The 15,120-nt window shown below is 38.8% G+C and overlaps 1 protein-coding gene across 3 annotated transcripts in view; it reads right to left on the minus strand.

Moving 5' to 3' along the window:
• BLNK (B cell linker) overlaps positions 1–15,120 on the minus strand; it is a 106,781-nt gene that overhangs the window by 64,758 nt on the left and 26,903 nt on the right. For all 3 annotated transcript variants that reach the window (XM_069796683.1, XM_069796682.1, XM_069796681.1), the window contains one exon: positions 5,810–5,856. In XM_069796683.1, coding sequence (XP_069652784.1) covers positions 5,810–5,856 — 47 coding nt within the window. The remainder of the gene's footprint in view (positions 1–5,809; positions 5,857–15,120) is intronic.

Genomic DNA, 15,120 nt, shown 5'->3' on the forward strand with positions numbered 1-15,120 from the left:
CAAGAGCAGAAGTGAGCTTCCTAGAAGAACTTGGAACACAATATGCTCCAGAGCTGTGAGGGGGTCTTTCCTCCTTCTCAAGTAACTGGTGTCATTGCAAAAGTCTCGATTGCTCATGGCAGGATGGAAGAGAAACTGATGTAATGCAAGTGTCTGTTGCCCCCTTTCTGCTGCAGGAGTGTGATATCCTCTGCTGCTGTAAAAGGAGGCAAGATGGTGTTACTTTGCTGAGCAAATATTTCCTAGATCCTCCTGTGAACAGGAGAATATCCAGAATTAATTCTAATCAGCAGGCAATGGCTGCCTCTGTAAATATTTGATGCCTGAGTAGACTTTTGTCATAGCCTTTCTATGCTAAAAATGAGGAAATAATATATAAAAATGTGATTTAAAGTCAAATTCAGATAATTTTGTGGGTTTTTTTGGAGTGTATATAGCAACCAAGCATGTGTCCTGTAGTATGTTTCTGTGACACTAGAGTGGTTATGTAGTGGAAACCTCTTTCAGTCTCAGGTATCATTTTTCTTGGGAGGTCACTGTATGAAGAGGTATCTTCTGAATTTGCAGCCCTGGCCTCTTCCAGTTTTGTGAATAAGTGGAGACTTTTAAAGTGGCATTTAAGATACATCAAAAACTAAGGAAAGCAAGGAACCAAATCTACATATTTAGACATAAAACATTCAGCCTGAGTCAGCACTGGTATTTAAATGATATAGCATAATTAAAAATCCATTATGGTATATCCCAAGAAGAGGGGAAAACCTTTCCTGCTTACTAAGTATTGGCATAAAAGTCATCTACCACCTTTGGTTTTTCAGCTTGGAGCTTTCTCTGGAATGGAGAAAGTCCAAATGCATGTTGTCGCAAGATTTCTGTACTGCTGCACCTTGCTTAAAGAGAAAGCAAAAGCTTTTTGTCTTTATTATTTCTTAAGGAAACAGCCTAATTCTCATAGAAATCTCAGTGATTTTATTAGTATTTTAATTAGGATTTGTCTTTGGTTAGGCAAAGTAATCCACTGAAATAAAAATATAGGAGCAAGAAATAAAAATATTTCAAAGTGAAACTGAAAGTATCATGTTGCACATGCTACATTTATTTATTGACTACATTTATTTATTAAGAATAAATTTAATAATAATGCCTATGTAATCACCCCCTCTAAACAGGATTAGGAAGTTCTCTCCATGTGAAATTTGAATGTCATTGTAGTCTGTTAGAAGTCTACTGATTTATTTCTTGACTTCTCTCTTATTTTATTCTTAATTTTAACTATTGTCTTAATGTTGATGCCTTCAATTTTCCTGTCTTTTTAATAAGTAAAAAAGTAACAGAAGAAAATGTATTATGCATGCAAGTGTTTGAGACAATGATTCTCACTAGAAGCATAGACAATGAGTTACAATGCATTGAAGTGTCTGACTAAATTGTTGAGAAAAGATGGGTGTAAATCTCTGTCACCAGTAGACTACAATTAATTTTGCCAGCAGAGGCCTGTTTTGAACCATTGTCCTCCTTTGTTGCCGGCAAGCCTGGGGTGGCCCCTGACAGCTGAGAGGGCTGTCTGGCAGCTGCAGCGATGGCAGTATTGGCCACTGCTCGGCCAGTAATCTCCACAATATTCAGATGTCCCCAATGCATGGAACTCCTGTGGCCCTGTGGCATCACAGCTGGTGAATGGGACCTTGGGAAGCAACTTACGGCTTTCAACTGCAGTGCAGATGTACACTTTTCCGTACTATTTCAAGTAAAGACATTGCAATTCCGGATGCTTTTCCGTTATAGCAACCCTGTGAGATAGGGAAATACTTATTTCCACACTGCAGGTGGGAAAGGAAGCAGGGAATGCTAACATATTTTAGCTGAGTTTACTTAGGCAAAGCAAGGTCTCAAATCCACATTTATGAAATCCAGGTTGTGTGATTATTGGACACCATCACTCCGAAAGATCTTGCCTTGCGAACTCTCTCCTGACCCAGCTACAAAGGGGCTAAGAAGGGATCCAGGCCTTTGCACCTGGTGTATGGAGAACTTGTCCGTGGATTTACATGTTGATAGCTGTGAAAAAGCTGAAGAGTGAATTTTCCACATTAGGTTGTTTACCTTCCTTAATGAAGAAATAAAAGAAAAAATTTGAGTGGAGTGAGGGGGGACAAAAAAGGAGTTAATGTTTCTAGTTCTTGCAGTTTGAATTATGCAAGTGCAGACATTTCAAGTGGAACATCTCAGCATTACAAAGGTACTTTCCTGATATGTAACATTCTCTTACAATTGAGAATTTATCTATATGTCTCAGGAAAAGACAGCTCCTTTGATTGGAAGGCAAGGATGAAAAATTTCAGTCTGGCATTATTAAAAATTACGAACAAATGAAAAAAAAGATGTTAGAAACTAATCTAGAAATCAGTCTTAATTACAGAACACTTGCTTGATTTATGAATAGCAGATTTTTCTGAATATACTATAAATTCCTGGTAAAATAAACTAGTAACATTTTCACAGCAGTGAAAATTGGTAGATGTTTATTTCAAGAAAAGGAGATCAAACGCTGCCCACACCATAATTAAACAAAGCCTGTAATTATGTGTTCCTTATCACAGCTCACTTATTATCCAGATCTTCCATAATTACATGTTGCTATACATAATTACATGTTGCTAGACTTGACATCTCATACCTGATTTGCAGGTGAAGATTCTCATTTACCTAGCAATCCAATGTAGCCAGAAAAGGCTTCTGAATTTGTACATATGATAGAGAGCTCTGATTTTGTGGTGAAAGATTTCAGTCCTGATTTTGGAAAACAGTCCCCAGAGCTCATGAGTTGAGAGCAAAATTTATTCTGAGTTTGATTTGGGATGAATTTCTAATCTCATTAGCTATAAAGAAGGCCTTTTAATTTCACAGTCCCTGGGAAAGTGAAACTTGAGTAAGCTGAAAGCGTTGTGAAACAACTTCTGCATAAACCTCTGATACTGTAAGTCTTGGACTATCTGTACTGAGGTGATTGAGCTGTAATTACATTTCTTTCTCAAGATGTGCTTCCAAATTATGGATGTTTATAACTGAGTTATAGCTTATATGCCAGTTTTGCTGAATACAGTTATAACTACCAATCTTATTTGCACTGCTTATTAAAATATTAAGTACAGATAGCAAGACAGCATGTTTGCAAAGCACTTAAGTTCCAGTATTCTGAAATATCTGTGCTCTCTTAAAGAGTGCTCCTGAATGTAGTATGATGTTCTATATAGTGTTCTTCCTGGCATAAATTTTAGCACTGAATAAATGAGCCCATGACTGTAATCAGTGGGATGTTTGAGACTTCTCCAATGGGAAGTATCTGGAGAGTGCTGTTGTACTGCCATTCTTGAGAGTGACCTTGTTCAAGTGTTTTGGGTGACCCCAGGCTTTCAGGGTGAGAGTATATCAACTGAGTCTGCTGTGCGGAGTGAAAAATACAATGGTGCTTTCTGCAGGAGGAACGGCTTTAAGCAAAGGTCAAGGTTTCAACATCAGGACTGTTGAAAACATATAAACCTGCAAAAGCAGTTTGTTGCGCAACCCTGGCAGCCAGCTCCAGAGAGCGTTGGACTAGTGCCTTAGTAGTCTGCTGTCCCGTGTTTGAAAGCAGCACCTCTCATCTGTTACTGTTTTGGGAAGTGGGGAAGGAATCTTTCACTATTGCATTTCACGGATAGGATAAGACACTAGCAGAGCACCCTGATAATTTCACTACTATATTCAGTAGCTGTTCAGAAGCAACCTAGGTAGACCTGTGGCTTTAAGTGTTGATGAGAACTAGCTTACATCAGGCTGTCATTAGGCTGTCAAAGCCAATGCTAATTGAAATAACAGAGTATAATAAGTGTCTTCATGAAAAGTGTAGTGCAAAACCCGTTTATTTCAGAGTATCAAAATGGAATTACTATGACAAACTCTTCCCAGAGAAAACATTTTGTCTTTTTTGCCCCTGTTATCTTTTCACCTTAAAGAACAGGTAGAGTATTGACTAGAGGGTTAGCGGAGATATTTGGTGCAGAAGTCAGGGAAGTATACCCATGCATGGCTGCAGATTGCTCCTGTAGTACATCTGTGATGGGATTTCCTAGCAGAATGTAGAATAACTGTGTCTTTTAGTTTACGGAGCATTTATAGCCTTCTAGACTCAAAATCTTTCTTATGGAAAAGAACACTGTATTGCACTAGTGAGAACTAGAATGTGAAAGGCAAAGAGCTTTTGATAGTGGCACATCAGGGGACCTAGCTTCTGTCTAATGAAGCCCCATGAAGAAACTTTCATAACAGGCAGAGACCTGAAGCACAGGCCACTGCCAAGAAACACAGGATTTTGGTCTCACCTTGTCTGGTGATTACTAATTTTCTGGTTATCTATCCTTAGTGGTTTGGTCCATTGGGGATTACGTGCTGTAAGAACAGACTTGAACAGGCCTGTTCATCTGACTTAGGTGGATCAATGTAGACCTTCCCCACTTAAAACATGCAAACTGTTCAAGTGCTAGAAACTCAGGCGATTTTTGAAACAGCAAGTAGTAAGATGCAAGAGCCAAAGATTTTAGAGTGAAGGTTAGTGCTAGGGATGTGATCCACACTATGCATTTCAGGAGTTTTATTGCTTTGGACTTGATCTACCTTCGTCTTTTGCCTTGTATTTGACAAGAGAATTCATATTACAAAACCCCATTGTTATTCTAATATACAGTTTGAGAATCCAAAGCTTGAATGCCCGCATCAGTAGAAGTCCAGCCTTTGGTCTCAGTTCAGTAGATTTCTGTTTGCCCCAATATTGTAGTAGATCAGATTCATGTATATCATAGAAACAGAGGTCACACCCTTGGTTAACTTTATATTCATGCTCTCTACATTTTCTCTCAAAATGATGTCCCATTAGACTTAATTACTTTCTTGCAAAGTCCTTCGATATTTTCCTTACTCATCTAGTTAATTATTAAAACAAACCAGAAGAATATTAACTTATTGTCTCATCAAATTCTTATCAATAAGAATAGGATTTTAATGGGTAAAAATGCCTCCATGTTCCTCCAGTTCCTTACCAATAGAATGGGATTCAAAAAAGAATTCTGGTTTTGTAAATAGATACAATTTCCAGGTAGGGACCCCCCCCCCCCCCACATAGAATAGTAACAACCATTAGGTGAAGTAGAGCAACTCACTCCATATTAACGGAACTCTTCTTGGTTTCATTGGCTTATAGAGAAAACTCCCTGTTATTATTTCTGTGCAGTAATACAAGAGAAATAATATACTTGAACATTAAGGATATCCTTCTAAATGAACTTCGTTTGTCACAAATTACATGAAGGTATTTCCTGTGTTATACCTGTATTTGCTTACTCAGAATTCTTTTTAAATTACTTTCAACATAGCACTTTGTTAATCTGATCTCTTAAATTGATCCCTAAGCAGCAGATGAACCAATTCGGAAAATTTAGCCTCATACACTATCTAAGTAAAGAGCTTCTATATTTTGGAAGAAGTTGACCCTGTACTTTTTTACCTAACATTAAGATTGTCCCTGTGTGTTCTGAAGAATATCATCACTCAGCAGCTGGTGCAGAAGAAACCTTCTTGTCAGCTGATTTGAACCACAGTTCTTGTAAACCTTCCAGGATCCTAATCCTGAGGAAGTTCCACCCCCATCAATTAATGCCCTTCACATGAGCAAGTTTCAATTCTCATTTTTCCTTATATATTAACAGAGAGACTATCAGAGTATAACAGAGTATTAGTCATCTAATGGGGAAGCAGAAAATAATGAGAAACTTACGGCTGGTGCATTATTTTGAATCGGCTCAGCTCATAATCTGATATATTCTGAAAAGAGAGAAAACAGGGTTTGTATTTTAAATAAAGATCAATTCAATCAAGACCAATCCATTAAGTGAACTAAGCAAAGACCTAAAAAATAGTTTTTGGTTTTGTAGCTACATGGTTGTCTCATCTTGGTTAATGCTTAACTTTTTATTACTGGCCTGTTGTAACATTTCTGGAAAGCTGGTAGCACACACTATGCTGTTAAACTGGAATTTAACTGGGCATGTAGCAGATTAAATTATGCTGGTTAATGAATCATTCAAAAAGCAATAAGCAAGCCATTTTATATGGTCTCTTTTCAGCTCTATCAGATGATTTTTTTTTTTTTTTTAACTGAAATCAGCAGATTAGTATAACAATGGCTGAGTGGAAGATTAACAGTGGCTGGGAGGCTACTAAATCCCAGTTTGGCCTGTTCTTGTGCTGGACTTCTGCATGACTTCTCAACGCATGAAAAACTAGGGATGAAAAAGAAATAGAATTTTTAGTGTGCCACCTTGGCACATACAGTGCCCATTCTAGTGCTGCACAAGCTAATTCAGGTACTGGAAACGATTTAGCCAAATCAGTTCAATAATTTGTGTAGCTCCATATACCTTTCACCTCAATGTGTCCAAGAGTCCATGCACTGCACTAAAGCAGCAGAAGTACTTCTGATGTTCAAGCTACCATGCAGCTTGCAGACAAACTTCTTAAGTCAGAGTTTTAAGCTAGTCTAAATTAAACATTTTTTTATCTATGGATTTTCCTTTAGTGCAAAATTTCCAGTAAAATCTCTGGACTGTACCCAGGCCAAGTGTGTGATTGCATGGTTTCAGTCCAGAAACCTGCTAATGCTAAAATGCCCTCTTTCTCAGCATAGATTTCAACATGGGATAGGTCAGGCTGAAAACATGTCCATTTAATAGATGCAATTCTAACCCTCCTTCTATTTTTGTGTCAGGAAGAGGAAATTAATTTGCTTGTTTCCTGAGACTTCCTAAGCACACCTATAATGGATGTGAAATGTTTGAAACAGGTACTTTCCAGTGACTTCAGTGATACTGAATTCATTGTAATGATTGATGTTCCTCCAGCTCTATCTGTTTTCTGAATAACGCCCCAGCCATCAGTCCCATTCCAAACCGTTTTGCCTTTTCTTTCACCATCTCATCAGCATGATAGATCAGTTTGTATCAGGCATACAAAATAAGGCACTAATAACAAGTGTATGAGACAAGGAGATCAAGTAGAGAACATGTAAGATCTCAGAGAAAACCTATTTCCTCAGTCTGTATTTAAATTCAAGTGAATCTCTGCATTTTTTAAAAGTTCTTTGATATATTTGTTGTGAAAATATGCCATTTCAGACACTAGAGAACCCCCTACATTTAATACTTAGCCTGTAATTATACTGTAACAAAAAGCAGCTGCATATCTACACGTAGTGCGTATGGTAATTAGCAGATGATCTAGCAGATCTAGAAATCACCAAATTCCTGAGGAAATTTAAGACTATATTGAGCTGCCTGATTGACATACAGGCCCATCTGGGCTCGTTCAGACTCTGTCAGCTGTAATGATGATTCACCAAATTGCCTCTGCAGATCGATGATCACCAATATTAGGGCTATTTCCTCCCCTGTTATTGCACCCTCTGAATAAGGGGAGGAAACAGCTATGCTTTTTGTTGTAAGGATTTGATTTTTGTTCACTCCCTTTTCTTTGCAAAACAGACTATTTAAACCCTTTCTTGAGTGTATTAAGATTGCTGAGGTCTAATTGCTTGGTGATTGCAGCCAAATAGCTTGTGTAATTCTCACTGCCCTTCCAAGCCGATGTTTGCTGGAATGTGCTGCTTAAGCAGCGCTCTGCCGTAGGCAGCTCTTTCCACACAAGCAAGTGCTGTGTGTATGGTCAGATCAAGCACTTTTTAAACTAGCAGTTGAGCTTGGCAGAGGAGGAAGCGATGGATCTAAGCACTTCCTCTACTGGTGAATGTCTTGTATAGAGGGTTTTAACTTGATTGCTTTTTTTTTTTTCCTGAGACAGCCTTCAATAGGGGGATTAAGCTATGAGCCTCTGTGAAGTTTGAGGAGATTGGTGTCTAGAGGTCCAGCTGAAAGCTATCTTTTCTTATTTTATATGTTTGGGTTTTGTTTAGGGTGGTGGTTTTTTTTTTTCCTTCAGTAAATTGCACCATTGACTGCAATTAAGAGCTGCTGCTGTATTTTAGCGACAAAATTCTGGTCTTAGGAAAGAGCATAAAAATATCTTGCAAACTCAACATTTTTGAAATTACATGGTAGCTTCTGTAAGAAGATGACTAATTCTTCCAGGTTTTAATCATCCATTGCTCCTGATGTTGTTTACAATATATATTGTTAGTGATTCATATTGGCATGAATGGAATATATTGCAAATGGATATGTGTGATAAAGAAGAAGTTAAAGTAGTTTCTTTCCTGGAAGGATATGAGTTGCCAAATATACAATAAGGAACTAAAGGGACAGATTGGAATGTTTGGGGGTTTTGTATTTACAGTTTCATGTTAGAGTGCAATTTAGAAAGCATATAAAAATTATGTTCTCTTCAAACCTGCTATTGATTTCCTCTTCTCTACTGGCTGCTTCATTCACCTGACATCAACTTTCTCAGCAGGTGGCTTAGATCAGTAGAGTCACCAAAACTCTTAGCTTGCAGATCAAGCCAACCAGCTTTGTTCTGCAGATAGCATCATGGAAAGGGGGAAATGCTGCAGTGGTACAAATGTTTGAGGTGTGTCTCTCGCTCCTTTACTTGCAGAAGCATGTCTTGGATCTGAGCCTATCCTGCTGTAGCTGCTTGCCAGCATGGGTGCTGACAAAGGGGAAGCCTTACATCAAAAGGAAAGAGAAGCTAAATTTCTGTACAATCTGGAGCTGCAGACCTGTAAGTAGGTTTTATGCATTTTTGTCTGGAAAAGTTTGGACCGACTCATGCATGCGGACTGTGCAGTACATGCACAGTGAACTGGCACATCTGAGGTGCTCTGGTTCTCTGCATGTGCTTCGCAGGTGGCCAGCGCGTGTGCATGTGGCTTACATGCCTTGGCTGGGTGGGACTTATGGCATTTTGCAGACTTGGGAACATACAGAGGATGGCTGGTAGGTGGATAAGGGGTAGTCAGCATGCAAATGGAGTCCTGGTTTGAGGAAACTGAGTAAGTGTGGTAGGAAGGTAAAGGGAATGGGGCTCTCACATGGGATAAAATGTTGTAACACAGTGTGTAGCATATATGGCACCATCACCTGCCCCAGGTTTAGCCCTTCTCTAAGGAAGGCATCTAAGTCATAAACATGGCTGTCAGAAGTCACAGGATCTGACGTGTTTTGCCCTCCAAATTTGCTCTGGAGTCTTTTTCCCCACACTTTCACAGTTCCTAGCTGAGGTTGTGCTAAGGTGTATTTTTCATAGAGTTAGTCTCAAAAAAGTTTTCAGATGTCTTTGAAGAAGGTTGTTGATACAGTTGATTGTATGATACAGTCTTTTCAACTATATGTTGAAGTTCATAGAAACACATCTCTTTCCTGTTCCTTACTCTTTAGCCCCTTCATGTAGGTAAGCCCCTGTACAAGATGGATATGGCTGCAGGTGCAAATAATACCGTGAACAATCCAGGAGAGCTGTGAAGGATCAGTAGGAGTTTGAAAAGGTCAAATTTTGATGTGAATGAGGATAAGGGGATTCCTTTGAGTTTATGATAAACAAACATACTGTGTTGCTAGATAAGCTGTCAATATCTGGGCAGTAAAGCTGCATGTAAGGTGACAGTCTTGTCATTACCTTACAATAATGCTGAGTTACATTTTGTAACATTGCTGCTTCTGAGCATGGACCAGTTTGGAGAGGTTTGCTGTGAAATGAGTTTGTTACTTTTTTGTGTGTATGTATGTCTGTATTTGAATAGAATATCATATAATGAATTTGACTTCCTCCTAATTTTCTTTGATTTTTGGGAGGGGGAGTAAATACCCAGACTTACTTGATGTAAAGCAATTTCATGTTGTTATGGCAAAGTAAATGCATAATATATTATAGAAGCTCTGTATTCAGTATGACCAAATTAATATTAAGACCTGTTTATGTTCATGGAATCTGGTATTGACAGGATTGGGAGGAATCAACAGCTATGTTTTTCACTTCTGAGAGACAGAAATTTGGAGTGTAAATAAAAATGATCTACCTTTAGGCAGTCAATATGAGTAAAAAACTGAAAAAATCACTGAATGTAATAAGCCATGTTAATGATACCACCTATTAACCGGCATAGTAGGCTATCTGTAATTAGTCAGAGAAGATAATGGCATTTCTTAGTAAAAAAGTCCTTATGGAATATAAAAATGTCTTTATGGAATAAGAATAAGATCTCAGTGCTGGCCTCTAGAAATACAACCTGAGCTATACACTTTTGTCAGTGATATCTGGCAAAAACTGTCAGAGTGTCTCAGTCTGAATAAATCATGGAACAAATGCAAAGTGGAAAATTTTTAGGTCTTTTTTTTCTTAGATAAAGGAGAACTGTGCCCCACGGGGGGAGGGGGGGGGAGGCAGAAGAGAAGAAGGTAAATAAAATGTGGAATCCTTAAAATTAAAGGTCAGTCCAGAAAAAATGTCATAATAAAGAAATATGGTTCTATTGTGAATGGAGAATTACTATATTTAAGGTATTTATCCATTTTAAAGTGTATAAAACTGACATCTAGTGGTAGCAAGAGTACTTTGTGTGCAAAATGGCTTTATAGTGAGATCAGTTTGCATAGCAGATTAACAGGTTCTAACTATATTACATACTAAAATTGGAATTCCCTGTACTTTAGCCTAACTCAAATCCTGTTTCGTTGTGTTACAGAGCCTTTCAAATTAAATTTTGCTCCTTTTAGTAATATGTCACTTATGTAATGCAAGCCGGTGGTGTCTGTTCATCTTTGTGAATGCATGGACTCCTGCTAGAGAAGTGTCATCCTGAAAAAGAGTTTCATTGGAGAGGAAAAGGTTGGAAGAGGCATTAGGATTAAAATATTCCCATCCAAAAAGCTGAGGATAAGGGTTAAAGAATCTCAGCAGGGTCACTGAGGAAATCGTTCAGCAGCTACCAATTTTAGACCTGTTATGAATAAACAGGAGAAGTAAGACTTCAGAGCTGTGATACGTGTCTCGGGTGTGACATTACTCAGAAGTGTAAGTTTCTCTGGGAGGGGAAGCAGGACTTTATGGCCAAAACTGAGATCTCACATGAATTCAGGCAAGACGTGTGGGGTCTGAATCAATAGAGCATATAGGCATGTGCTTAAATCATTCCCACTGAAGGCAAGAGGATATATTCATTTGCTGGGGTCTGTGCTTAACTGTTTTGCTGGATCATGGTTGATATCCTCATTTTTCATTCATAATTTTATTCAAATAGCATTTAAAAAAATATTTTTCTTTTCTATTTTCTCCCACATTTTGTCTAGCTTATTCTGATTTAGAATCTTTGAAGAAAAAACCCTTGCTAAAACTCTGTGTGATACCTACCCCAGTGAGGCTTTAATTCAGCTTTGCCTCCAGTGCTATTATATACATAATGGATAAATTACTAATAAAGAGGAAAAAAGAGCAAAGTTATGCAGAAATTAAATAATTAATGATTTAAAAAATTATTTAAAAATATGGCTTAGGGGTGCCATATCTACAGTCAAAGGATGCAATTTAAAATGAACATAAGAAAATTTAAAAGCACCATTCAAATCTGTCTTCCAGATAATAAAATGAAAGAGATCAGCAACAGAAGGCTGGGTGAAGACAGAGACAAATCCAAAGGAAGAAGGAAAGGAAATGTGCTTCAGTAAAAGTATAATTAGAAGTGGGCAAAAATAAGAAAAAGAAAGAAATCTTAGTTTATTTTTCCAGGGTTGGCAGTTTGTGGCAAGAATTGTCCAACTATATTGGTCAATTTTTGGTTGTAAATGTTTATTTTACAGTCTCCTCAGTTCATAATAACTGTTTCAAATATCTCAGAGGTAAAAAATGTTGCTAGCATAATTCTAGTCAAACATAGCTCCGTGCAGTTTCAAGGCTGAGGTGAATCATGCTATGCTGCCTCTATCATTCCATCTCTGTTACTTTCAAAACACAGTGAATCATATTTCTTGAACACAAATGTTGATATTCTGCAATGAAACTAAAGTCACAGTTATAGAAGTAGTGTAAGAAACAGCTGCTCTCATTTCGGATAGGCGAGCCTACTGCTTTAATGTGAAAGCAGAGATGAGCAGCAATCCTGTTTGCTGCAGAGCTGCTCTGTAAGGACAAGATTAGTTGTTAACAGTTGTGCCAGCCAGAGCTGGGCGATACAGTCTTATCTATCCTGAAGCTGGTAATCCAGTGCAGGTGCTTAACAGTTCTAATACACTTTTGACCTTTCAGGTCTGAGTGTGGGAGCGGCTGCAATGACACAGAGGCCGATTGCTATGTGCAGAGTCACTCTGGCTTTGTCTGCACACACCAGGGCTTCTCCTTGCTGTTTGGACACTGATGCTTTTCCAAAGTAATGAAAGCATAAGGATAAGCCATGCTAGAAGTGCCAGAATTGTTGATATACATGGTATTGCTAAGATTTCACAGCAGCCATCTCTGCATTTGGCTTATGTAGGACCTCACATAGTACATACAGCTGAAGTTGTGTTGGTAGCAGTGTTAGTAGCAAGGGAATATATTCAGGAAATGCATGGTGTAAATAGGACAGTTGGGGATGGGTTTCTTGGTCCACAGTGAATTTGTCAGCCATTGGGAAGTGCTGCTGGTATTTGGTCCTCAGGCATGGTTCTAGTGAAACAAAACTGCTCATCTAATGTTGTGTTACCAAGAACTGTGTTCAACACATTATGGGAGTTTGAGATCTAGATGTCTATCATGCTGGAAGGAATAGTAGAGTATTTTACATTTTTAGGACAGTCAGGATTACTTTAGCACCATTGATGGAGATCTGTTTGTAGTATTGCTGCTCTCTCATTTCAAGTGAAAACCAATTTTTTCAATGAATGATTTGATTAGGTTTAATATGCATTGAAATACTGTATGGTTTTGCCAGAACTCCAAGGCTGAGGAGTCTGTACTGCATACCCTTCTGCATTTATTTAACTGTTGCGATGCTAGAAACTTGTTTTTTCTTTGAAAGATATTTTTCTGCAATAGTAGCTCAGTGAATCCCTGTGGCTTACATTATTTTGAGGAAACTGCCTTTTGCAGTAGTACATAAAGTGCACACATTTAAGGTTAACCAGTTTTGCTTTGAAAGACCTCCAATGAAAGATTAAACTAGTTGATCCTCTGTTCTCATATAAGTTATGAGTGGCTTTGCCTATGATTTGTTTATGACCTAGGGTTTCCAGCCCATTCTATACCCCAGGAGCTGCTTGCTCACACTTGGCTATCCCAGACTTTTTTGAACCTGTCTTACTCAATCTCACATGCTGAATGAATGCTCCCCTCCTTGAAAGCTGGCTGCAGAAATAGCCTTGGTCTAAGACAGTAAAGCTTGATCTGCAACATAAATCTGTCTTTTAGTGCATGCAATGGGAAAGTTCATGTTATTTTTCCTAGAACATGGGTGTCCCCATTAGTCTTGGGCTGACCTGATGGAGACATGGGAGGTTTCCAAGGTTCTTTTAAAAATTATATTGTCTTTCTCACAGACAGTGTAATGCTCTGTGGGCTCAGCTCTGTATTTGCATGTCCTTATTGAAAGGACACTTACTGGAACACAGAAAATAAAACCACTTCCCATATCTTTATGGTAACGCACTGCTATATGCTTAAGCAAATTAAAATGGGTTTTAGTGTTTGAAAAAGGAAACAAGTCACCACATACAGAAATAAGTTATGACCACTAGAAATTTAGCCACAGCAAAAACCAGCAGAGCCTGCTGCTGATATGAGCTGCAAGATTAGAAGCCTGATTTTTTTTTTTTTTTTTTTTTTGAGAAAAGAGAATTCAGAAAAGCCAGCTGAAAGTCTTCTAGCAGAACCATTTCTCTCTAAAAATGCTTTGTTATTTAAAACAGATTGTTTTGCAGGACTCCTTTCACTTCATCAATGATTAAGAATGTATAAAAAATTTTGGCAAAGCTGAATCAATTTATTTTGATGTTTTTAATATAAGGTAAAAGGCCCAAATGAGCCATGTCAGTGCTATTGCTTTAGTGGTTCCAAAGCATTTTATTTTTACTTTTATGGGAAACTTGCAACTATTCATTCTGATTCAGAATAAAGGGAAGTATTGAAGTGTTAGAAGTTCCATTTTTGGCCACATCCAAGAATTAATGGCCTGGAAAATATTTCTAGTCTGTAGTCAAGACACCAGTGACCCAAGATCTCCAAGAAACAGGACATGCTGTAGAAACGTCCTCAGCACAGGGCTCTGCTGGAAGCAGAACTGGTGCTTTAGGAATTGACCTTTCCCCAGGACTCAGACCAAGGTGGGAAGGCACTAGGCTGTTGACCAGTTTTGGACACACTTTAATAGTGACATCTAACAGGATTTACACTGTCAGCTTCTTTTAATACTCTTGCCCTTTGACAGGGCTGAACCGCATCTGAGGCCAGCTGCTGCTTCCAGCTACCCAAGTCCCCTTCCAATAACTGCATGCAGGTGATTTGAGTCAAGTGGTGACCCTCTGTGTCTAGCTTACTAAAACAACACTGTTGTGAAAACAAGGCTCTCCCTTGGTTGTGTGGTTATGTGCAATTTCTTTCTAGTTCATCTTTTCCTACCTAAACAATCTGGTTTTGCTGCCTCATATATCCTTAAGTGAGCAGACCTCTCCACCATGGCCCATGTACCAGGCTCTTGCTGAGGTGGGAGTATGGGGGCTCTTCCAGGATCCTCCCTACCTCTGACAGAGTCTCTTGCCCCTAGATAACCCAAGGAAGTTTTATTTTAATTGCCTCATAGCCTATTTCTGGGGGGTATGTTTGATAAAACGCAGCTAGCATGGAGCCCTTCTGGTGCTGTCTCCCTGATGCCAGCAAGGTGCCACCAGGCAGGGCTGGGGGGAAGCTCTGCGAGGCACCTGAAAGTCCCAGTGGCTTGTGACTGCTATAGGGCCAGTCCTGCTCCCTCCCTTCTCCCTCAGCTCCTGTCATGCAGGAATGTCTCCCATCCCTGTGCTGACTCTGGTGCTTCTCTGACCTTTTTGTGAGTTGAACCAGCTGCAAACAAAACAAGGGAATTCCCTTGAACCAAGGGAAGCTTCTGGCTAGAAA

Source organism: Haliaeetus albicilla, chromosome 11 (genome assembly GCF_947461875.1).
Source record: "Haliaeetus albicilla chromosome 11, bHalAlb1.1, whole genome shotgun sequence".
In the NCBI taxonomy this organism is placed as follows: Eukaryota; Metazoa; Chordata; class Aves; order Accipitriformes; family Accipitridae; genus Haliaeetus; species Haliaeetus albicilla.